Below are 27,379 nucleotides of genomic sequence, written 5' to 3' on the forward strand. Positions count from 1 at the left end.
GTAGAAAAAATTGTAACGTTCAGCTTAAATATAAAAGTGTAACTTTCATATGTATTCAAATGATATCAATCATCTCCTGAACGAAGGTCTCCATCATTTTCTTCTACATGTTTCCATCAGCTGATCTTTTCCATTTGTACAGTTTCTGCTAAACGGCAGGTTATATCTATACATTTTGTATTCGATTGTCTTCTATGTACATCGCTTCTTATCTCTAGAAAATCCAATGTATGTTATTTCTCGTCCATCTTCTATCTGTTCTAGGTATGTGACCCACCAGTTCCGTTTCTGCTTCATTGCAGAGTATGTCACATCCTACATAGCATAAGTTTGCGCTTCACTTGCACTAGACTTGCGAAACTTTAAAAAGTTGTCTGATCTCTAAGTTAGCAGCAAGCGAGCATCTGCAAGAATCTAACAATCTGTCAGTTACATACTAGTAGCCAACTTGCATTAAAAGTTGTGAATTGCTAATTTACACACAGTTAGGGCCATTTTCGTTTCGCTTGCTATTCTTCACTTCCTTCTTAGAAGTCTTACGATCATAGTATAGCCGGAAATTCCTCAATATCAAATATAAGAACACAATTATATTTCAAACAAAACAATTTGAATGCAATATGTTTTGTTAAAAATATTAAGCAGTCATTTATTAGGGCTAAGTCTCGAGTTTGTTTGAAGTATAGCAAATATAATTATAGTAATAATTATATAAATACAAAATAGATTGCAGCACACTTCCTAATGCAATTTTTTGTCACAGAAATCACAAACTTCCAAAAAAGAAACTTATGAAACATTATTTAAAAATACGTTATTTTTACGTAGCATAAATGTCAAGTATACTGCGTAAAGCTTTCATTATATCTAAAATGCAACCCATCCTAACTCTTAATAGAGCTAGTTACATCATGCAGACGGTGTGTAGGCCAGTTAAAGGGTATGCTTTATCCAGTGCTATCTTAAAACAAGCCACTTTTCATTTGCTTGTTTTTATACAGTAGATATTGTTACTGAATTAAAACTACTACCCTTATTGTAACAGCAAGGCGTCTCAGTAACTCAGTCACGGTAATTTCTAATAGGAAGGTTAAGCCAATAGTTGTTATTATCTGCACTGCCTCGTATCTGACGGCAAACATGACGCTAGTGTACAGGAAATTTGCAGACATCCTACAGAATTTCAAAGCTAGTAAATCTTGTCATAAACTTAAATACTATAATCAGTATATAAGGCTAATTCCAACAATAAGTACATTAATCACACTATTAGATGCCGTTACCTGCGCTGCCGAATAAACGTTTATCTCTTATATTCCGTAACAACAAGTGTCGCTACCTACCTTGTTTAAATGACTACAAGTTGTCCCTGACGTACACTACCTGTTATTATATATATATCTCCTCTTACTAGTCACTTCTCATACAAAGTCGCTCGGCGAGAAACAAATATGTTTTCTATATTTAAAAAGTGCCTTTAAACCATGCAATCAACGTGATTAATATTAGACAACTTATTATTCTCGGTTCATTTTAGCACACTGCAGTACGCAGTATTAGTACTGTGTACTAATTTCATATACAGAATTTCAATAAAGAAGATTCTTCGTTAACTAATATCGTATCATGTTCTAATTACTTTTACATTATCCCCGTCTAAAATTCTTGATCTAAAAAATATGACCTAATGCCTCAATAAAATAGTATGGTTATGTCTCATACGAAATGTCTTCCTTTCATCCAAAGAAACATTATGTCTGTTTCCCTCTACCACTATTATTTCTTCCCTTCATAAATTACTTATAAGTATTCGCTTTTATCCGTCTACTTTACCCTAAACCCTAGATATATAATATTAGCAAAACAAAATAATCTCACTGATAATGTTAGTATAAAAAACGTCCCAGCGTGTATGTCACATACGCACGTAAAATTACATTCTTGGTACTAATTCTTGTTCTCCATACTGTCTATTATATTCCGATAATTTAATGGCTAGCATGGACGCTTTTCGTACACGTAGGTCCAAGTTTGATTCAAGTGCTTTTTTCATATAAACCATAATAATCGTTTTACTTTTTTAAACTAGTTTCCCATCTTTCATAGCAAGGAAGTGTAAGCCTAAAACGTTAAAGTAAAAAAACATATGCTCTATACCTACAAAAGGCGCTTGTCCGACATTCAATTAATGAAACTGAGACGTGACTTTGAGCTAAATAACATTTCCTCCCATTTACAACACAAACTCCTATCTATTAGTTTAGGACCGCTGTAAATCACGAGGTGAATATACCGTATTTTAGTTCACGTAACGGTTTTAAACACGAATAAATCTTCTTTGTGGCTACGTGGTTAGCGTACGCGCCTTTGGCGTGCTGATTGAATTCCCTGGTGGAGCTCAAGGATTCTAATTCCACGTTAATCAGTAGGTCCATGTCCCACATAACTATGGTGCTAAAAGAAAGGGACGCTAAACTTCAAATCAAATACGATTATTTGTACCATCAAGGAACGATAAGAAAAAATCTAAATTTTCTCATAAAATGATTACAAAAGTATCACATACCAAGCTTTTATTCAGCTCCTGCATTTCACAAACTGAGCATTCTTCTAGATGCGCCTCAAAATGAAAAAGGTTGGGAACCACTGACATATGCTAACAATTATAAAAATATTATTTGTCACCAAAACTCAAACTTATGTTCAGTTCGATATTACTAAAGATAAAAACAAGCAAAATTCAAAGCAGGTGTAGGCTACCCAGTTCCTTTCCCCTACTGTAAATGTTAATACCACACAAAAAATAATAAACAATTAAAACTATATTACATAAATAATCAGTTTCACACATCATTTAATGGTCTTTTCATGTAACACTAACTTCTTATATTCTGAAGAGATGCTAGGGTCCTATGAACAAGAAAATAATCGCCTATTTATTATAAAATATGTCCGTTTGTGTGTCTATGCAACTATTCTTTTAATATGTAAAATAATAACTGCGTCTAGCCCTGACGGAGAGATCCAAACAATCCAAAATTCCTTGCTATTTGTTTATTGTATTTGGCTTTCGGCGCGAAAGATCATAATTCGATTCCCGGCAAGTCACAGGTTGTGTTCAATTTTAGTGCCATATAAGTAAAAACTCCATCGAGCAAAAGATTTAGCGTACGGTTTTCTACATGGGAGAGCCCTGGTTCGAATCCGAATGCAATGACCAATATTGAATCCCTGCAGCCTCCATATTACATTACACTACACCTTAGTTAATTTATAATTCCATATAAGTATGGAATGGTTTTCGAGTCATATGGTTTTCGATGTCGTAAAATTCGCAATCAATTTCCGATCAAAAACAAACACTTCCGTCCCCCTTATACTCCCAACAATTACAAGTGTTTTACGTGTATTTCATTTCCAATGTCCCTTCTAATATGAAAAAAAGAAAACATAAACATAAAACAAGAAAAAAACATAAAGCCAGTACTTACAGATAAATTCTTCTTCTCTGTTAACTTGTATATAATACAATCCACCAACTCAAACGCATCGTGCTTTTATTTCTTGAAATGTAACCATTGGATTTGCATCAAAGTTTATATACCAACGAAAATAAATCCAGAAAGTTCTACAAAATTCTAGAAGCATTTTATTACTATCACTCTCCGTGACTCATATATTACATCTTCCGTGTCGCCCAACCTCCCCTGCGGGCACTTAAACAGATGGCGGTCTCTTTTCTTAAAGAACCCTGTCGCGTTCCATGTTTTGTTCTGAATTAATTTTCCTGTCACGTTGCAATGTTTACCTGTTGTTTCCCCAAACAATTAATCTTTAAAGGATCCGTTTCCGTTTCAAAAAAGTCTTTCAAAATCAAACGGTTGACATTAATTATACACTTCAAGAACCATGCGTGAATTCTTTACATTATTAATTACTTCCTTTATATTAAAATGTCCACCCTACCCAGAACTAAATTAACATTATTTTCTCATTTAAACCCAAAACAACTTATTTTCAGTAACTAATGTTGTTTTCTTTAAATTTGTCGCTATAATTCAAAGCACTACAAAGTCTGCCGATTCAATCCATCTAATGTCACATCCTCATTACAAATTCATTCAGCTTATCACTTTATAAAAACCAAATGCAAAAATCATTATACATGGGCGAGCTCTGTTTAGACATTCAAAAATGCTACAAAGTACACAAGAAATAATTAATCAACATGGAGTACAAACACAGCCGACCGTTTCCTTTAATTTCGTATTCAAACCTTTATCACAAAATAATTCATCCTGTCACTTTAACATGCTCTACAAGGAACGCATATAAAAAGAAAAGTGAACAAAAAATATGTAGGTCGTTATTACGTAGGCAAAATAATGAGACTACAGTCCGGTACAGCATAATTACATGTCAGTAATTGTACCTAAAGCACCGGTAAAAAGAAAGCCGTAATAATTCAATTACAATTAAACCTTTGTACTTCAATGAGAGTACTTAGAGTAATTACAATATTCATTACTTCAACGACAGTATGTACCTAGAGTATAAGTACTTTCAAGGTCAAAAATGGTGACGTTTGTACATATTCACTACTTGCGTCGAGCATATGGGAATAATGGACAAAAATAAAAGAAATCATACTGAAGCTTTTATCAAATGTTTATTGTGTTGCAAAGCGTTCTTTGCTCACTTAGACTGAAGCAAAATTGTTCTTGAAGTTATCGAACTTGACAACTGTACTGATATAGAAAATAATATCCCGTTCAGAGACGTAAAAAAACTAAGTTAAACATTTAAGGCCTTATGCAGAGTAGACATAGACTGAAAGTATTTGAGAACAGGATCCTGAGAAGAATATTCGGACCCAAGAGGCACGAGAATGGGGAATGGCGGAAGCTTCATAACGAGGAACTACATAGTTTATACGGTTTACCCAACATTGTTAGGGTCGTCAAGTCTAGGAGGCTTAGGTGGGCAGGTTATGTAGCTAGAATGGAAGAAAGTAGAAACGCTTTCAAAGTCTTGACTGGAAGATCAATCGGAGCACAACCATTAGGAAGACCTAGGCACAGATGGGAGGATAATATTAAGATGGATCTCGCAGAGATAGGAATACAAAGTAGAAACTGGATCTAATTAGCTAAGGATAGAAGTCAGTGGAGAGCTTTTGTGAACGCGGTACTGAACCTCCGGATTCCATAGGCCATAGAGTTAGTTAGTTAGTTATGCAGAGTAGTTCTGAAGCGTGATTAGTGTCATACTAAAGAGTTCGACTAACATATCTTTCCTGCAGTAGTCAGGCCTTTGGTATGACGCTAAACATATGTCAAAACGACTCTGCATATGGCCCTTACTGTTTACGGCACTCGTAAACACGAACCCATACGACTCAAAACTACATAACACTAAAATATAATGAAAAGCGGTTCATGAAATGACTGAAACAGTTCTGGAGTATTTTTTTTTTGATCAGTCAGTACCATCACTGTCTAAGTTATCAAATTCCATAGCGACAGAATTATGAAGCTGGACAGCATCAGCAGCATCAGTTTTGAAATAACTCTCCAGATCCGTATCTGTCCTCCTTTTCTTTGCGTGCATCTGTATCTTGGAGGAGACAATAGGGTCAGATAGAATAAGCATATGCTTCATCAGGTCTAAATAAGTATTGAAGAGAAAAGTTTTCCGTATAAGATATAGCCTAGTATGACGGAAAACTTTGTGGAGGGTTTCTAAAGCTTATTCCGCATAACCGACAATCCTTTGGACTATTCGTCATTTCTTGGTGTATTTAATTTCGCTGCTGCTTCTTTGGCAGCAAAGGCAAGCTCCTCTGCCGATTTAGTCGCTACAAGAGGATCTAAGCGCCTTTTCTTTGTTTTTACTGAACACACTGCAAACTGTTTACTGGTTCTACCGCGAGTAGAGGAAGCTACATCGGTCTTCACGTTGCTGTGATACCGAGCAGTTATCACTGTTGAGACAAAGTCCGGAAGTGTACATGCACGATCAAACCACTCTTTATTTTTAGCTAGGAAAACCGACCAAACTCTGTGCGACATCCTCCATTTATTTTGCTCGAGGTCATATTAATAACTTACTAAATTTCTCTAAACTGTTGTCCACATCTTCCGTTGCGTCTTCAAGTTTATAACGACTATAAATAGCCTGCATGGTTTCCGCTTTCCTCCGACTAGCACTGGTGGTTGTTATTCATCTTTCAAAAATGTCCTTGTTTTTCATGGCATCTTCTTGCGCAATTTCACTAATTACAGTCGATATTGCGGACACTTGCACACACACACACTATTGCTGAATCCAAAGGAAATCATTAAAGGAAGATATTCCTGTAGAGATCTCAAGACATGTTTAGGCTTTTTTGAGATATTCCAAATATACCAGTAAAAAATGATTACCAATCGTCCGTCGTAAAGGAAAGAACGTACCTGTGCTATAACTGCTTACAAGTGACAAAAAGTCTCGCCTTTCGCTTTGGTCTGAAACACCAGTGCGATCGCTGTGGAGATAATGACTCAGGTCAGTTTAATATAGTAGTTGTGCATGCGAATTGTTATCTGTAAGAGTGTCATCTCGACTCGGGTCGGTCTAATGTGGTAACTTTGCGCGTGCCGTCTGTAGGCTGACGGGTTGTCATCAGTTTGTGGCTCGGGATTTCTGTCTTGTGAATCATTTGTGTTTCATACCGTGCTATTTGCAAGTCCGAAGAAAATTGTTTCTTTTCTCATTTTTGTCCATTGGTCGACGCACTGTGTGTCGGATGGAAAAAGGCTAAAGACATTGTCATTATTTTGAGTCATACACAGCAAGGAAGTGGTGATGTTTATACATCCGAATTTTAATTCAGGCTAGTGGTTCCAGCATCACTAGCACTTTACTGTGTTATTTCAGCACTAAGGCCTCGGTGTTGCGGTTAACACAAGGCCGGTGTTGCCGGATTGATACAGAACTGGTGTGAAAATACTACAATGGCGGTGCCAAAGAACTAAGTGCTTGAACGAAGGGAAAGTGAAAATAGATAACAGAAGGCCGGTGTTACCGGATTGATACAGAACTGGTGTGAAAATACCACCATGGCGGTGCCAAAGAACTAGGTGATTGAACGAAGGAAAAGTGAAAATAGATACTATAAAGAGATGGTGTTATTTCAATGTATAACCTGTGCTGTTACAACCGCCACAGTTCGCATAGTGAATGCAGTCTACTAAGATGCTACATTGGTAACTGTTATAATTTTCCGTTATTCATGATCCAGTGTCATATTTATCATAGAATGGAGTATTTACCACGTATGATATCATACATTACCTTGAAGAATATCATAAACATTTAAGAAACTGAGTTTGAAAATTTGTATTAGTTTCAGCTTTTCGCTTTGACGAAAGATTTACGTTCTATGTTTAACGTTTAATGTTGTTAAAGCGAATAAGGTATTACATTGTCTGTTAGCTTCCACGGAATTCTCTGATAAAAATTTATGTTAACATAAGTACTTCCATCTGTTTTTGAAGTTCTTACTGTTTTCGCTTCCTTTCAAACTATGAAGAGGATGTAAGGTAGTTGATATAAGTAATTCGTTTTAACAGCTTACTCCAAAATCCGATGCGGTTGAAGTAGCACAAGGCATACGTTAGAATTTAAACAACTCGCACGTTACAGAGACATAGTGTCGATTTTTTTTCACTGTGTGGATTGCATTAATGTAACAGTGGATACATACTGTGTGTCCTGATTTACGATCACTAGTTTATAGAGAATGTCTCATGATTTTCGAAGCTAACACTACAGCCGCATCTGACCTACATTTACTGATATATCAGTGGAATCTAAGGCTCAGTCATTAAGTTCTACCCAACTTTGTGTCAATATCAGACCCGCAACCAGCCTCAGAGGTTTGGGAGGGCCATGAATATGTTAGGGGGGCCAAGTCATTAAAAATTATCCTACAAATTGTTTTTGTATTAATAATAGCATTTTGTATTGAGGTCTGGAGGGTACACGATAAGTTTAGGGGGATCTGGCCCACCTAGCTCCTGCTGGCTGCGTGCCTGGTCAATATTGCTATTTCCAAGTTATGGCACCTTTTTACGTAGTAGGAGGATTTTGTGCACTCGCGTTGGTCTGTAATTTCTTCCTCTTTTTGTATGGGGAATCACATTTTAACGTGTGTCGGCGAACACCCTGCAATTAAACAATTTAAAGTAGAAATTCCTATAAAAAGACATGTATAGGGTATCTATTGTGACGACTATGTGATGACGTTTACAATTTTGCTATTGGTATTTCCCAGGACACGAGAATGACCTTCTTAAATTCAAAACGAGACAATAAATATGGGGAAATGAGACGAGATGAGAAGCATGGCCAGATGTGAGGAGACAATAACTCACCTAAGTCTTAGAACTCAAACGCTATTTTAGTGTTACGCAATCCATAGTATAAAAATTATACTGATATTGTGATAGTACAAACATAATAAACAGCATTCATCAACATATAAAGATACCTAAGTGGTTACACAATGCACTTCAAATAATGAATATGTTTGAAATGTTGTATTATACCCTTCGTGAACCTCTCGTGACGCGAAAGCATTCTGGCAGCTTCGAGATAAATTAAGAAAAATCATTCAGAGCATAAATTTTGTACGGTACATGAATTTACAAAAAAAGACGAGACGAGAAAAACTTCCGAGAATCGAGATGAGATGAGAAAGAGTTTTTCGGGAATCGAGCCGAGCGGGAATTAAGACAAGAAAAGAAAAGAAAGACTTTGTCGGGAATCGAGACGAGACTGGCCAGAACGAAACAAGAAGACCTTATTTCTAGTACGTCTTGTGGGCAATACACAACTTCCTAGTGACCGAACCTTGATAAAAGCTTTAAACAATAATAATGAAGAAAGTAATAACTGTTGTCTATGTCTGTATGCTTGCAGTTTGTATAGTCTAACCCTAGAAACGCTATTGTTTTGTCGCTACAGTGTTCCTCCCTTTACGCGGCAGTAGATTACGGAGGCAGACTCTTACACTACTGTAAGAAAGAGCATATCTTACACTACTTTTCCACATAGTTTCCACCGTTGGTGAGGCACTTGTCGTAGCGGTCGATCAACTTATCTAGTCATTCCTCATAGAACGATGCCGCCAGTGAGTTTGACACTATATGCCGCCAGTGATGAGAACCATTGCTGCACAGCGAGTTTCACTTTGTCGGGAATTCGCCTGAAAGCGTTGTCATAGTGAAACGTCTGTTCTCATGGATTTTTTCATCTATTTTCCTCCCCAAGTCATCGTTGACAATAGAAGGCCGACTAGTCCGGAACTAATCGTGGACATTAGTTCGACTCTCATTAAACATCCTTACACACTTTCTCACCATTCCATGAATCATTGCATTTTCACCATAAACATCTTTAAGTTGACGATGAATTTCTGCCAGTTTCACATTCTTTGCGTTTAAAAATCGAATTACGGAACGAATCTCACAATCGGCGGATCATCAATTGTCTTAGGCATTTTAAATTTGCACTGTAAACAAAACACTACGCAGAGCAACCAAAATGGCGTTAGTTTAGAGCAGACGGACAAGGACGACCAGCGCGCATGCGCGGACGCCGATCACAGCGCAGCAGCGGCGGGAATGCGAAACAGTGCTTTCTTTCTGGATACGCCTAATATCTTGATCAAGGCCAGTTAAAATTTGAAACCCCCTATTTACGCCACTGCCTCTTTGTGTAATATTCCTAATTTTAAATTAGTTTAAAATGTTCAGGTTTGTTTTATATTTGTTAAATCTGGTTTTAAATATCCCGCTTTTGTTTGACTTCTTTCAGCCAGTTATACAAGTGGAACGTATCATAGCAGCTACGTCTCCTCCCGAACTAGGACGGAAATTGCCGAATGGTGATGTCGCTCGAAGTGCTTCACAATCTTCAGCTGGTACTGTCGAGAAGCCCCCGGAAAGGAAACATAAAAGTAAGCGAACCTTATTTGAATATAATTTCATTTCTTTCTTTTATAATAATAATAATAATAATAATAATATGAGGGATTATGTAACTAGATATTGTGTGACGCAACAGTTTACTGTTCACCTTCAGTCAACGACATGGATGGAACTAGGAAGCAGGAAACTGCAGTGTTGAGAAAGAATGGTAATTAGGGATAAAAGTGAGAGAGAAGGTGGCAAGACACTGTTTCCCCACTTCCAAAAGATATTTAACCCCTTCGGTCCCACAGTACCAACCTTTTAAAACCATCTTTCGATCTTTTGTACCATTGTACATCTGTTGCACCATTTCTAATGATATTTTTCAATTTATTTTTCAGAATTTGATTTTTTTTTTTATTATTTTACAAAAAAGAAACACTATGTTCATATTTGTGGACATTGGTTCAATAACAATTAATTGCATACCTAAATATTTGTCAACAATTATGATATATTTTACTCCGTTTTTTGCTATACTACAACTGGCATATTATTACATTGTTGTGACACACTAAAACAACGGCTACGTTTGTATACTTAAAATAACATGAACTGAATACATTATTATTAAATATATTTTTATTTAGTAGTATTTTTCTTACATTTTTCATCTTTTTTTGAGAACATAACATGACATCAAGTTGTTTTTTGTGTTTCTGAATATCCATTTTTTATTTTTTGTGGAACAAATAAAAGGAATTTTCACCTCCACTTTTCAAAAACGAGCATTATAGTCAATGGTTTCGTTCTTTTCATTCTTAGGAGAGCGAACCATAGAAGAGGTTCTAACTTTGCTTCAGGATTCAGATATCAATGATTCAGATAATGATCTAGATTTTATGGATGATGACTCCAGTAAGTCTAGCAGTGAAGATAACATGGGCGGTGTTGCAAGAGACGAAACTTATAAGCAATAAGTCGTTTTACTCGTTATCTATTCGAAAGAACTGGATTATTTACACAAGGTTATTTGGCCAATCGCAGGCGAGACTATTTAGTTGTAGTGCGACATCTTCAAATTTGAATTTTAAGTAGCTCAGGATATTTTCCAATTTTTGTCCATTTTTGTCCAACCAAAAAAAATACACTATTGAAATAACCGAGGGAGTCGCACTACAACTAAATGGATCCACCTGTGGTTGGCCAAATAACGTCGTGTAAATAATTCAGTTCTTTAGAACAGATAACGAGTAAAACAATTTATTACTTATCATTTTCGTCTCTTACAACACCGCCATTGTTATCTTCACTGCTAGACTTACTGGAGTCATCATCCATAAACTCTGGATCATTATCTGAATCGTCGATATCTGAACCCTCAATAAATCTAGAACATCTTCTATTGTTAGCTCTCCTAAGAATGAAAAGAACGAAAAAATTGACTATATGGTTGCAATATTTGTTACGTAAATGATTAGCACAAATAGTAGAAATTATTCTAGTTACAAATTTTCCTATACTTTCTAATAATGAAAATCAAATAATGCTGTAGTTAATAATAAATAATTTACTTCTTTCAATATCAATAGAAAATATATCGTGTTTCGTTTCTAGCATGTACAATTTTACACTAAAATAAACCTTAAAAAATTATACGAAAAAATATAAACAACTATTAATTATACAACCAGTGCCCACAATTGTGGACTTTAAGAAAATAACTTCTCTTAATTTTTGTTCATCAGAGATACAGCAAAGCTAATAATCGCCAAGTCTGAAACTTTAATTGTTTATCACAAAAATTTTTTTGATTGTAAGAATGATATATATGCGTGAAAATAATAGTTACTTTTCCGACTTACAAAAGCCTGTGTTCCACCTGCACTTACCATCTCAAACAATTGAAGAGCAGTTTCTGGTTGCACTCGAGCTTACCGAAAAAAAGTGTATTTTGTATTCAGACGTCCACGCACGTGTACGCCAGGAATTAATACAGCAGATTTAACGAAACGATCAGGAAATATATATATCAATTTGTCCACAAATGTGGACATAGGGACCGAAGGGGACATAAGGACCGTCCCTCCACTTCCTAAAAAGCTTTCAATGGGCAAAGATAGGCACGGGGAACGGCGTGACCCATTTCTCATCTTACTCCAGGACTCTGCCCGAAAACACATCCGTCACCCTGACTAGACAACACACAACGACCGTCATTTAAGATACAGAGTCGCTTCTGATTCACATTCTCTCGTATGAGACCCATTGTTCGACTTTATATCTACTCCAAACCCGGAAATTGTTTTCGAGTTTGTTTTTTTTTAATGTATTGCAATTGAATTCTTTTTGTAGCCATGGAATGTTAAAAGTTTCTTTTGTTTTATTTTATTTAATAACCGTTAGGCTAAAATAAGCATAGAAAACTTACTAAAGTAGATGAATTTCCTTAGGAAGTTGCCTTTGGATAAGGTGAGATTTCTCAACCTTAAGCTCCCGACTCCTTGAATGGTCGCGAGAAGAATACATAGAATACAAAGGGAGTTGAAATAGAGATAAATATAGTTAGGACCTAGTAACGTTTTTCTTTTTTTTTTTTAACAAAGATTATTTTCAATTTCTTTCCATTATTGATCACAAGTATTTCTGTGTTATCTTCTATCATATCTTCAGTTAGATCAACCAAAATCAGAGGAGTCGAACTGAAATTTTATTGGGTGTTGCCTGCTCTCCAGCTTTTCTCGAGGCACGCTTAGATACCTGCCTTACTTATAATTTTCTCAGCAGTGTTGCCTGGTCGATATACATACTTTTCTTTCATCTTGAATTAATATTGTGTAAATACATGCAAAGAAGTTGTTTAATGACTCTTACATGTTAGATGTCTGTCAAATTGGAAAAAGGTTAAGAAATAGTAATTATTCTCGACTTGTATGTTACACTTCGAAGTAGATGAAATAATCAGGTAGTAACCAAAATAACTATGTTATATATACAGAGAGAAACTTTGATTCGATATAAGTCCCTTACTGGTTTCATAAAATCGTAGAATTTGGCAATCAGATAATTTCGTTAATATAATTTCGTGAAGGCTGCTCCATGAATCGTACCGAAATCTTCCGGTATATTACAGGTGATGCAGAACAGATCTCTGGTTGGTGTGGAGGTCAGGTTTCGCGAGTCGTTGCGTTTACTATACATAACTGGAAATTCCTAAAATCACTTATAACCGTAGGTACTTCAAACTCATCTCTAAAGTTTCATTATTCATATAGGCCCTATTTTAATTTTTTTTATCATAGTGAACACAGACTACTGTCAAATCTACGATTGCTATGAACTATCTTTTAATTACATGAATGTAATTCCCACTTTTTGTAGCAGTACTAATAGTAATATATTGTGATTACATTTCTGTGCTATAGTTTGTTTTAGAGGAATTAATGATTAGTTTTGTGCATAGTAAAAATCCTAATTTATTGAAGAAAGACGGAACATTCAATCTGAATATCACTAGCGCTAGGCAATCATAGATCAATTATAAAACTGTTCTTTTAGCTGATACAGAAATACAGTTATGCTCATATAATCCTTGAAGCAAGAGTAAAAATGTAGAAATATAGTATGAAAATTTTTAATAGTTTGTTGCGGCGTGTGTAAAAATTCCTAAAATGAATTTTGATGTGCTAGTTTCTCTCTGGGTGTCCTAAATCCGTGAGCCAAATTGAAACAACATTACGGGTGGAAGAATTATAGAGAATGGGTCAGCAATTGGATGAACAGTACATCCTTCTGTTTCCAGAGATATTGCCCATGCTGAAGTCTCCGTTGATTTATCAATTTTCTCCCTAGACTCAGCTGCTGTCTCTTTGATGTTAGACACCTATCATATGACATTTGAAATTACTTATAGGCTCCAGCTTTGGTTTTATATAGCACTTGAAAATATATAATATAAATTATATTTAACAGGCTACTGTCTGGATCTAAAGCAGTGGCTAGCCATATGTGGTGCCATAATAGTAGCAGCAGCATTAGGAGTTGGAGTAGGAGTTCCCTTAGCACTAGAACTCAGCTCAGAGAAGCTTCTAGAGGCAAGGCTGGATGTAGTCAAAAGAATTTTACAAGAAGTTCCTTTGGTAGACGGGTGAGTTTATTAAAAAAAGTCTTATTATATATTTGCTAATTTAACAAGTACGAAGGTAAGTCAATAAGTATCTGCAATCAATTTTTATTATTTATTACCACAAAAGTACAATGTTTTTATTTATATCATTTTTCAACATAGTCACCCTGCTTTTCAATGCAGCTGGTCCATCATTGCATAAGATTTTCGTTACCCTTTGCAAAGAAGTTTTTTTTTCTTGTACAGCACTACACGAATGCAGCACTTCCTTCATCTATTGATCGGAGCTGAATCGACGTTCTCTGAGAGCATATTTAAGTGGACAAAACAGATGGTAATTTGACAGAGCGAAATCGAAACTGTATACAGGATGCTCCAACACCTCGAAACGCAGTGTCTGAAGAGTTTGAACGATGTGGTCGGCAGTATGTGGAGGCACATTCTCATGCAACACAAGAACGTCTTCCTACAATCTACCTCTACGTTTATTACGAATTGCAGGCAACTTGCTTACCAGCATATCACTGTACATTATACTGTTGGTTTATTGTTGACCCATTTCTTAGGTATATTCCAGGATTGGCCCTTGTGACTCTCTAAACACTGTCAGCATCACTTTCCAAACAGAAGGTTGACTCTTGAATTTTTTCTTGATGAGAGATCCGGGATGCTTCCATTCCATGCTCTGGTTTTGCTCTTTGGTTTGGAGTGAGGAGTCCATGTTTTATCTTCAGTGATGATTCACCCAAGGAACGCTTCACCTTCGTTAGTATAACGGTTCAGTAGGTGCCGATAGATTCTCACACGGTTTAACTTGTGCTCTTCATCAAATTTCTTCGGAACTCATCTTGCACACACTTTGTGAAAGTTGAGCCTCTTATGCATGATGTCATATGCAGAACCATGACTAATCTGCATATGGGTTGCCACCTCACCAACAGTCACTCGTATTCAGAATCAAGGTACGGACTCATGCTCGTTCGATCACTTTTGAACTGTTCAATCCACTGGTAAACACTTCGTAGTGGCAGTGCATTGTAACAATTTGTGCTGAAAGTCTTCTATAAATTTCCGTTCCGGGTACACTTTCAGATCACAAAAACCCTGTGAGATAACATTGATCTTCTTCCGTGCACACAGAGAGTGACTCGCCCTTTTTTACTTTTCGTAACAACGCAAATGGGACTATTATGATAACGCTGCAACCTACCACAGGTGAAGCCAACGGTAAAATCTAGCGTCTGATGAGCACATAATGCCGTAGAGTCAACAGTTACTTATTGACTTACTCTCGTATAAACAACAAATTTCTTATTAACTTAGACTTTCGTATTATGCACACGAATTGTCGCGTGCATATATGGCAGTTCATGAGGGAAGTCACATATCGGAAAAAAAAATAGACTCATCACTACGAACTAATAAAGAACACTTATTTAATGTACGAAGTAGGAAAGATTGACATAGAAAATTTCTTTCTTAGCTTCAAGACATAATACTTTATTTTTTTTACTGATGTAATTTCCTTCATGTTCCGCCACTGTGTTGCAGAGTAGAACCAAGTAAAGGCTTTTAAAGTTTTGGGAAGGAGATGAATTTCATCAGCTTATTCTTGATCGATTTCTATTTCAAATATTAGAGATAAGTGGAGTTCCCGACTATCTCTTGTATACAGGAGTTTCCATACTCGGCACAATTTTCAAACTTTATCACATCTCTCAATTTGATTTAATCCAGTAGTTCGCATTCCTCTATTTAAAAACAAATGGATGCAAAATATTATTCAAATCGGCCACTTATTTTACAAAGAAATGAGTTTCGTTTCACAGTGTGAAAGTATGGTAGATCTCCAAATTATGGAAATTCAATACTCAAACTTAAAGTTGTACATATATAACTACCAGCGGCGTAGCATAAAGGAACGCCGGTATGCCCGGCATCCCCTCTTAATAAGAAAAAGTACGTATTTCATTATATATAAATCGTTTGCTTGTAATTATCACAATTATTTCCAGTGCAATCTTCTGCATATGGTCTCTCGCCTTGTTTTGACACGCGCAAAGTGCGCATGCGCGTCACTCATATCCACATTTTCTGTCTTTCCTCTTGCCGTATGCTATGTTGTTTGGGCATGCAGGCCTACTGCAAGCATCAGAGTTTTCGTCTGCTTTCTGTCGAATGCGCATGCCCAACTACTTGTTTCTTACCCCCTCTTCATCCCTTGCAACCCGACATTTGCTTTAGATATAAGCTGGCATATTCGCAAGTATTACCAACTCTATCTATTTAGAACTAAGCTATAGTTTCTGTACAGAACGTACGAGCGCTTACGTCAAGGAAATAAAACAAAACACAAATTGTTAGTTCAACGCCTTTTTGAAGTTTGTCGTTTATGTAAATGATAGTATGAGAATAGTTATGCTTTAATCGTAAGTAAATACGTAATTGTAATCGTAATTAAAGCCGAACTATTAATCTTCATCATAAATACATAGTATGCCCAGTGGCGTAGCCAGAAACATTTTGAGAGGACTCACATACAAGCGTACCGGTAATATAAAGCCAAGAAGAATCAAGGTCATCGATTTGGTAGGCCAAGAGAGCCAGTACGCTCCATCCCTCGCAAAGATTGCTTGGGTCCTTCAGTATCAGGATATCTGGCAAAGAAATAGGCATACAGATACAGGCCCCCAGAGTTGTTTTAATTGCTTTCTATTTGCATCTTCAAATGATATATACACTCAGCCTCATATTCACGAACGGGAGTCTGAGGTCCGGACCTAAGATAACAAATTTCTAGTGGCATTTTTTAAAAAAAGAACGAGATTGAGGTATGCTATGCGGAGAAAGAAGCTGCCCATGAGAGAGAAATAAAGTGAACTATACTGGAAACAATGTTCATACAACAGCGGGGCCGAGTTTTCTCGTCACAACAGTAGTGACAAGAATGAGCTGAGACAATTGCTTATTGGCTTCTAACGTAATCCACGCATTAACCTATGTATGCCCCACTAGGCTCGCAATTATGGGGCTTGCCCTCCTAATTTTTTCTAACCCTATATTTCCCCTCGAAATAGTTATGTATTGCTGATTGCAGTAGCATTGTATCGCACAAGTGACTAACTTTGGCATCCCTATTTCGGAATACCACGCTACGCTACTGATAACTACTGGTTCCAATAGATTACTAAGATCAAATATTGGACCTGTTCCTCAAGCGCTGAATCCATATTAAAGAGTCACCACTTACTATGAGTGATTGTTTTCGTTCTATGGCGATAAAGATTGAAACCGGCAATGGCTGAGTTCAACCAATTCCAGATTGGATAGGTGGTCAAGGGAAATGGTAGACCCTTCTCTTGGAAAGCTGAGTCGATTGCAAAAAATTACATCTGAGGTTTGATATCTCTTACCATTTTTGCTCTACAGAAATCAGTATTGAAACTGTTAGTAGTAGTAAATTTCAACCACTTCTAGTTTTGTAGAGTGCTGCAGGTTGCGATGGTATATACTATTTAGTCCTTGAATCGATTGAAGAAAAGCGCTTGCAGCTATCCATTACCATTTTTGATCTATGGCTATAAATGTTGAAATCGGAAATCGTTAAAACCAATTCCAGGTTCGATAGGGAGTTCAGGGAGAAGATAGAATCACTCTTGGGCAGCTGAATCGACTGCAAAATACTGTATTTCGATATCTCTTCCCGCTTTTCCTCTTTGGAATTCAGCACTGAAACCAGAAGTAGTATTAAATTTCTCAACTACTTTCTATTTTGTAGAGTGTTGTGGGTTGTAATAGTATATACACTTGAGACACTGAATCGATTCCAGAAAACTGCTTACCATTATTTATTACCATTTTTATTCTATCTTAATAAGTGGATTAGGATTTAGGATTTAGATTTCTGGACTCTCAGTATCTAAGGCCAGTTAGCCCGTCACGTTTTGAGGGATAACTCTGGGGAAATGGAACGGAAGGAAGGAGCCTGGGACCTATAAGTTAGGTCCAACCCCGGCATTTGCATGGTGTGAACGAGAAAACCCAGGAAAACGACGTTTTACACTTTTTCGACCGAGTGCCCCCATCTGAAAGTGAAGGCGAGATCGTTAGCGACTACGCTACGTGGGACCAGATCTTAATAAGTGTTGGAACTGGAAATGGTCTTGAGAAACTTTCATTATTAAATACCTTTCAGGACTGATTACATATATATTTTACTGCAAAACGAATGTTTGGTCATTACTTAGTGTTATGTTATTTTGTGTATTTTTTCTTCCTTAGACACAATGACCTACCGTGGAATGTAAGGAAGTTTTTACATAACCAAATACAAGAATTTCGATTTTCCGAAGACCTTCGACATGTGGAGCCTTGGGCAAGCAGTGAATGGTCCCAAACTGACCTCTATAGACTGAAGAAAGGAATGGTGGGTGCTCAGGTAAGACTGACAACAAATTTATACATATTCTTAATAAGGCTGAGTCGAAGAATAGAAATGAGTATGGTATGTAGAGTTGCAGGTTCCAACTCTTGTCATATTGTTGAGGAATTAGAGTTAAATAAATTTATATTTTAAAAATCAATAATAATTGGCTAAAATAAAGACTAACGATGTAATAAAATTAAAGATAAAATTAAAGACAAGAAATTACAAAATTAAGTAAAAGAAAATACATTTCAAAATTATGATGAGATACGTTTCAAAATTATGATAAGATTGGAAGGAGATCATTCGAAGAAGAGCCTTCTAAAGATTCATTCGAAGAAGAGCATTCTAAGGTTTATTATTCAACGAGATTTATTCAGAGAGAGTTAGTAGTCAGCGAATAGTCACTAGTCATGGTGAACTATTCTCCATTATAATTTCTACAATTATTCAAAGTTCTAAAATCTTGGTAGTTTCATCATTCCAAGTTGTTGGAGTTTGCTAAGCTGCACCTTGCTTCCAGAGGACCATCAACGACATCAATTCAGAAGGTATGTGTTTGCTATCTGATCATCGTTGTCAAATAGAGAAAATAATCAATCTTCGCGAGTTGTGATCTGATAATGTTTTGTACATTCTTTACTCAACACACAGTACGCTTTAATGACGAAGTTCTTTACTGAAAATACAAAAGTTTACTAATGAAACTTGGCATGTTGTTTGTTTTCATGAAATTAGTTACTAACTTTTCCTGGACATTATAGAGAATGTTCGGAGGTCAATCTCCCTGCGTTTTGAGTTACGCAATTGCTATAGAAGGCACGCGAAGGGGGGTTGACAATATGGAAATTTCTAATATATAAATGTATGTTATTGATTTCCTTGTAATATTCCGCTTTCTGTCATGTTATCTTCCCGATTCAATCATTGTTCCACTAGGTTCTCACATCAATTAGTTTGACTAACAGTGACAACGGTAGAACTGGGACAAGGGGTCCTGCCCGGCCTCATTGTCTACCCCTCTTTCTGACTGCTACTGCAAAAATTATGTTATAATGCAGGTTAAGTAATATCATATATTATTTTTGGTATATACTAAAAAGTATTTACCCCTTCCTTTGTCCCCTCAAGAAGTTAAAGCTTGTGTTGTCATTGTTTAATCTCAGTTATTTGCACTTCCGTCTCAGTCTTTTTACCACAATTTGCATTACGAGTATCTTAGACTCGTGCAAAAAAATAGAAGAAATCTACAATGCCTTGAAAAACAAGTAACAAAAATGCCTTGCAAGCCTCCTGTTGATCCTGAAACAAATACACAGAAGTTTTCATTTTACTTCACTACCAAGACTACCAATCATAGTTATATACTGTTTACAAATTAGCTTATAACACCTAGATGTCCCTCCTTCTTGGACAAAAAGGACGCCTTGATATGGTCATTTCCCCAAAGTAATGAATAATATGGCTCTCACATTTAAAACACCCAAAAGCACACGTGGTTGAAATTGCTTGATGGTTATTTTAAAGGTCAAATTATATTAATTTATATTTAGAAACATGTATCAGTCGATGCTAAGAAATATTTAGCTTTACTAAGAAAAACAAGTCAAAGGTTTGTGATGGATTTTTTCAGCGTACTCCCCTTTCAATATGATCCACTTTTTGCTTCGGTTTTGCAGTTTGTTTAATCCCTAAAAAACAAAAAAGGATTGAGACTCAGAAATGTTGCTGAATATTTGTCTCTTTTCTTTCTTAAATTTGGAAATAGATGATATATGGGGCTAGGTCGGGTAAATGAAGTGATTGGTTTAGTTTCAAACCCTAATGTAGCAAATTTGTTCATGCGACATTGCTCTTGCAAGATGATGCAATGGTATGCATGAAAAACATTTGGGTAGCAACTTGGCGGAAAGTTTTCTTATGACAAGATGGTCACGAACAATAACTGTAACGCGTTCTCTAAGGATATATGTGTCCTCTGCTATCATTTTAGCAAAATTCAAAGGTCTGAGAGAATAATTTGATATACCTTTTCAGTTGTTTTTGTCACAATCACTATGAAGGATCTCCCCCAGTGTGAGTTCATCTTTAGAGCCAAAATGCCCTTTCCGAAATTTGACAACCGAGATTGTATTAGTGACATAGTGAATCCCCATTGTTTGTAACATCTCGTCATGGATGGTATTTGCAAACTTCCCTTGGAGGAAGAGGAACTTGATGACTGCTCTAGTTTCAACATCATTGAAGTTCACTTGCTGACCAACCATCTTCACTACTTACCCACAACAAAATAGCTTCATTACACCTAGTGCCTTGATTTTGAGTTACAAATATACAGAAACATGTAGTGTTCAAACAAAACAAAATGTATTTAAATAGTACTGTGAGAAGGGAGCAAAACTAAAGACTCCCCAGCACCTCCCTCGCGCAAGCCTAAATACATTTTTGTGTCAACTTCGGCCTGAATTGAAGTAGACAGTTGATACGACTGACCGGAAATGACAAGTCACATCTACTATATATATATATATATATATATATATATATATATATATATATATATATATCGGGGTTTATCAGGTTGAATTAATCAACTCCTCTCGGTTAGAAAGGATCAACTAATCACAATGTTCTTCGATCTAATAGGAAATATGAAAAAATCGATCCACTTTGTACAGATTTCCAATCTTCAAAAATATGTTTTTTCAAAATGTTTTTGATTCAAATTTTGGGAGTACGGGGCTAACGGATGAAATACATATAGCGTATAACTATGTAAGTTAATCAGTATTATGGGTTTGTTGGTAGTTGTAATCTCATTCAGTTCAATTATGAATTCGTTTCGAGGCACTTCATACCTAGTGATTATTATTATTATTTCTTACAGTTCTGGTCAGCGTACGTTCCATGTAATTCGCAGTTTTTAGATTCAGTACAGTTAACGCTGGAACAGATTGACCTCATTTGGAGATTGGTAGAAAAATACCCAGGCCACACACTATTGGCCACTTCCGCTGAAGGTAAGCACAAATTTCTAAGGTTTCTTTTTCTTTTTTTGTAACACATTCGCTATAGATATCCTATTGCTAGGTTAGGTCCAATGATTAATGCAAACTGGAGTGTTATGAATCACTGGAAAGGCACGTTATTGACATCTCGCACATAGATGGTGGACTTAGAATACCGTATAAAACAGAAATACAAAGGGGAAAGAAAAATATATCTATGTAGATCCATAATTCCAACTTTCTCCTCACGGATGAACTAATATAATTTGTAAGCTATGCGGAGACGCTTCCTCTAAAAATCTACGCATGAGAATTAACACTCACCCGTATCATATTGTTCCTCCTAATAAGATGTATCAATTAGTAAAAGGGGCGTTTAGAGCACCACGGAATCAATTCTAATACTAAAGAGTTATGAAAAAACGTAAAATTTGTCCGGAACGTTTAAGTACAGGGAAAAAATTACGCTTCTTTCTTAATCATTATAAGAGTTCGTGAGTTTTAAACTTAGACATGAGTTTCAATTAGAGACCATAGAAAGATTAAATATGTTTGAAATGGTCAAAAAGTGGGCTTGATTCCCTTCTACACTGAGCGCCCCACTTTTAAAAGCACCGTTATAAACATCGTTAAGTTATGTTTTGAAGGAAATTGAAGACGTTAGAGTTTCCAACACTTTCGTAGGGCAGATGAGGTAAATTATGGCTTTTCCAGGCTGTGGGAGCACTAGACATATAATAGTCGATATATTTCATTGATACGGGTGTATAAATTTCCATAGATAAGATCATATAAATTTTCAGACTAAAAATCCAAGACATCCTATGAAAATTTACAATGTAATCATATGTATTTACTTAAAGTTGAAATGCGATAATTAATTAACAGTGATTTAACAGTGAAAGAGAGAAGATTATTTTCTAGTTGACTATCGGTAGATAACAAAAGTGATATTTGAGGCATTCAGAGCACAAGGGATTCAAAGTGCAGTTACCAAAGTTGTGAAAAACCACAAAGTTTGTACATTCCCTTTAAATACATAGAAAACTGACCATTAATTTATACATTATAAGGATTATGTAGAAACAAACTAGAGCACTTGTAGAGCGCCTTACTTAGTCCTCAACCGAGCAATCCTCACTGAATTGTTGGTTGTCTAACGTTAAGTAGGTGAAAAATTACAAATGTGGATGCACTTTGTTCGCAGTGATACAGATATACAGTGGCACGAGACTTTTAAGCTCTGAAGACGAAATATTTCAAAGACGAAATATTTTAAAATAACCCAAAGTGGACTTGATTCCCTTGTGCACTTCCCTCATACTCTAACTTTTTTTAACACTACTAATATTGTAGACTTTTATACGATATACAAATGCGCATTTTTTTTTACTTTTACATTTTTCTCTGATTTTCTAAGGAATTGAAGAAGCTCATCACTCTGGACGAATGGCGAGTCTTATTGGCATAGAAGGAGGTCATTCCTTGGGTAGCAGTTTAGCTGTCCTACGGATGTTCTACCAATTAGGTGTACGATATTTAACCTTAACACACGTCTGCAATACTCCTTGGTGAGTCATTATTTGTTTGCATTATAAAGCTTCAATAAAACTGCTACTTATGTTGTAATTGGTAAATGTAAAGGTAAAAGTTAACTTCCATTATATTGTAATATACTACACGCGGTTTATATTTCTAAACATCAACACTTGCGTTTTATTTATTAACAAAAGCACGTTCTCTTCTATTACAATTACTACATGAAGCAGACGGCATGCATCCTAGTCTTCACCTGGCCATGTGATAGAAGAGAAACACCAGTACCGTCGTTGCTCAGAAAAAGGTATAAATCTTAATGCAACACCTCAATCGATATAAGTTTCAGCTGATTAATTCCCCTCTCTTAGCTTGCCTGGAGCTTTGAGATATCCTAACCTAAATCAAGCCTCCTAGCTTGCCTGGAGCTCTTAGAGATGTAACATAACCCAAGCCACTTAACTTAAATGGAGCTCTTAGAGATTTAACCTAACTCAAGCCTCTTAACTTGCCTGGAGTTCTGAGAGATTTAACCTAACCCAAACCTCCTAGCTTGCCTGGAGCTTTGCGGGACTCCAGGTTCTCTTTGCTTCCTTGGAGCTTTCTGGGAATCCCTCCCTGTGTTGCCTGGACCTAGGGACTCCTATTTATCCTGACTAAACTTTGTATTAGTCTTAGTACCACACTTCCAGTAACTTTGTATTACTGAATTCCGTGTGTTAAATATACATCAGTTAGATATACATCAAAACATCTCCATTTATCTTTTTTTTAACCAAAACACTAAATCAAATAATATCAATATTAATATTAATGTTCTGTTGGACTTCAAAAGCTAATATTATTTATTTGGAGTAATTTCCTTCTTGTTTCTTGATTCTAATGTTTTGTAATTTATGAACTCTTTTCTTTAATGTGTATTGAAAATAAAAATTTAGTTGTAAACTGAAAACTTTTTATATATTACGCGACAAATGTAAGTTGAATACTACCTTTACTATGCCTTTACAACAATATTGTATAGTATTAGCATACTGTAGGACCATCTATTTCTCTTAGGAACTTGCTATTCTATAATTTGCTGTAAGATTTAAATTTAATTATGAACACAACTAATTATTTTGAGATTTATGCTGCATGATTCGAGCCTATGTCCTTAGGCTAAAAGAGAGAAGTGTTGATTATGAAGGATCGATGGAATGATTATCTGAGAAGAATGAAACAAGCCGAAAAAATTAACGGACGTCATGTTCTTCACTCTCAGTTTTCCCATATGAACATTTATACGAGGAGTGACTGAAAAGTTTTGAACCCAACATAGAGAATGAGAATCTAGAACAGAATAATTATATGTATTAGAATAGTACAACTTTTGATATTAATGTGTATCAAGCTCTTAGTTCTAAGTAATTTCTTTTGTCTCTTACAGGCTCTTGAAGTGAGTGAGACGGCAGAAGTTGGGAAAATGGAAAAAATCGAGTACAGGTCAGTCATCAACTACCTGCAATTGAAAGAAATGGCGTAAGAGATCTACAAGGATACGGTGGATACCGTAGGTCAATACCGTAGGTGAATCTACCCCTTTATATGCCACCATCAAAAGATGGGTGCAGGAATTCAAGCGTGGTAGGCAGAGTTGAAGATGACCCGAGATCTGGGAGACCATCAAGTGCTACCACCACGGAAAACATTGGCAGTGGCGTATTTAGGGGGTGGCTATCGGGCTCAAGCCACCCAGAAATAAATTTGTTATATGCACAATTTCATTAAAATTTGTCGCCAACCAAAAAGAAAAATAGAAGTGCTTATTCATGTGTTGTGCATAGCTCCCTCCCCCGAAATAAAATCCTAAATACGCCACTGGGCCTGGCACTTGGTATTATCATGCAAGATCACCGATTGTCAACTCAACAGATAGCAAATAGGCTGGACATATCACAGGAGCGAGCATATCATATTCTGAAGAATGATCTTGGTTAATCAAATGTTTCTGCTATATGGGTCCCATGTCTTCTGACTCCCGAACAAACACGCATTCGGTACCTCCTATCCGTGGACAATTTGAAACTGTTAGAACGTGATGTGGGCCATTTTCTCTGTCGATTCATCACTATGGACAAGTGTTGGGTACACCATTACACACCAGAAACAAAACAACAATTCAAACAATGGAAGCATCTCTCCTTCTCTACCCCAAAGAGGGCAAAGGTGATTACCTCCGCTGGCAAAGTTATGCCCTCTGTTTTTTTGGGGGGGATACCCAAGATGTGATATTCATTGATTACCTGCAAAAGGGTCATACAATCACATCACAATACTATAGTGACCTTTTGAAAAACCTTCGAGTGCAAATGTAAGATAAAAGGCCACAAATGGTGTCCAGAGGCGTTCTCTACCATCATGACAAATGCTCCCGTCCACACATCAGCAGTTGCCATGGCTACTATTCACGAATGCGGCTTTGAACTCGTTCCTCATTCACCGTATTCTTCAGATCTAGCCCCCTCAGACTTCCACTTGCTCCCTATTCTTAAAAAACGCTCTAGCAGGACGTTTCGCAAGCGATAACGACATCATGACAGCCGTGTATGAGTTTCTGTGGCCACAACCTAAGGATTTTTTTTTCTATTGGGATAAGAGCAGTGCAGCACCATTGGAGCAAGTATGTTGCTGTCCAAAAGGATTATGTTGAAAAATAAAAGTATTACCAAATCTGTACTTCTTATAGTTTTCTCAAGGCTCAAAAATTTTCAGTCACTCCTCATATTCCCCAGAGACTCCACCGAGTTGTTGGAATAGTCATAACGTGCTATTTTCTGTTTTTTAAAGGAAATGTATATGTATAAACAACAAATTTCAATTAAGTCTTTGGAGTGTGGGTATTTTCAAGCAATCTTTGAGATCTTTACTTAAATAGCTACTACTTCAACAGTATTCATCCAAATTTCACGGTTAGTTGCTTACGTCACTCTCATAATAAAGGATACTTTCGAATGCCGTCAAGGTTTATAGGAAAGAGGAAAAAGGTGTTTGTTGCAATTATTGATCTAGAAAAGGCATTTGACCGTGTGAACTGGGAACTGTTGTTGGGAGTTCTAAAAAAGGTTGGGTGCAAATGGAAATCTCGAAGTCTCGTGAGAAACTTATACATGAACCAACAAGTAAGTTGTTAGGATAGGGGAAAAAATGACAAAGGAGAGTGCAATTGGAAGGGGAGTTCGACAGGGATGCTGCCTCTCGCCTACATTATTTAATACCTATCTAGAAGAGATAGTGAGAAAGACCCTACATAATAAAGACGGCATATTGGTAAGAGGTAGAATGATAAGATGCATATGATGTGATGTGGCGGTTGTGACGGAATCTGGAAAGAAAATCAATAATATGTTAGAAAACTTGAGGAAGAGATGTGAAGAAAATGGGATGAAAATAAATGTTAGAACGACAAAAGCCATGAAGATTGGTACGAAGCGGTCAGTGAAGTGCAAACATAAAATAAAAGCAATGATAGGAATGGCGAAAGAAGCCTTTAGGAGGAAGAAAAGTATTTTGTGGGGTCTTCGTTAAAGAGACGAGGAGAAGACTCATAAAATGCTTCGTGTGGAGTGTTGTATTGTATGAGGCAGAAACATGGACATTACACAAAAATGATTAAAATCGAGTGGAAGGTTTAGAAATGTGGATGTGTAAAAGAATGGAGAGAATTAGTTGGAGTCTTGCGGAAAACGAATGAGAGAGTGTTAGAAAATGGTGTTTGAGAAAAGAACAATTTTAATAATTATTTAGAAGAGGAAGAGAAACTGGTTGAGACATAATTAGCTAAGAAGAAACTGTATCATGGGACACTTTCTAGAGGGTATGGTGGCAAGAAAGAGAGGGAAATTGCGAAAGAGGCTACAGTTGATGGACGATTTCAAAACAGGAAAATCGTACGTGAAGATGAAGAGCTCAGCTGAAGACCGTGGAACATTGTAGTAGAATAATTGTGGTAAGTGATCTTGAAAGAATGGTAGAATAGCTGTGATGATGATGACATAACCATGACGCCATGACGTACGAGGAAAGGGAAATTTTGCGAAATTCGGGAAATTTCTGTGAAATAAATCCCTTTTTGCAAGCTTAGTGCCCCATAGAGCAGTCCCAGGTGAGAGTACGCAACAACCAGTCGTGTAATGCTAGAAATTTTTGTAGGTATATGCTCGGTCGCTTTCAAAAGTTGCGTATACTCAAGACAACTTGGCGTATATGCACCCCACTATAAACTCATTCTTTCGAAAAATTTAAGGTGAGCATACAGAGTACTATAAAAATTGTAGGTGGATATACG

General features: G+C 36.4%; 1 protein-coding gene across 1 annotated transcript in view; it reads left to right on the forward strand.

The window, feature by feature from the left end:
* LOC145671314 (dipeptidase 1-like) overlaps positions 1-27,379 on the forward strand; it is a 266,200-nt gene that overhangs the window by 138,745 nt on the left and 100,076 nt on the right. Inside the window, exons 2-6 of the mRNA XM_081740303.1 lie at positions 9,862-10,003; positions 13,929-14,103; positions 18,364-18,520; positions 21,396-21,528; positions 22,937-23,087. Coding sequence (XP_081596429.1) covers positions 9,862-10,003; positions 13,929-14,103; positions 18,364-18,520; positions 21,396-21,528; positions 22,937-23,087 — 758 coding nt within the window. The remainder of the gene's footprint in view (positions 1-9,861; positions 10,004-13,928; positions 14,104-18,363; positions 18,521-21,395; positions 21,529-22,936; positions 23,088-27,379) is intronic.

This window comes from Thermobia domestica, chromosome 2 (assembly GCF_964235325.1).
Source record: "Thermobia domestica chromosome 2, izTheDome1.hap1.1, whole genome shotgun sequence".
In the NCBI taxonomy this organism is placed as follows: domain Eukaryota; kingdom Metazoa; phylum Arthropoda; class Insecta; order Zygentoma; family Lepismatidae; genus Thermobia; species Thermobia domestica.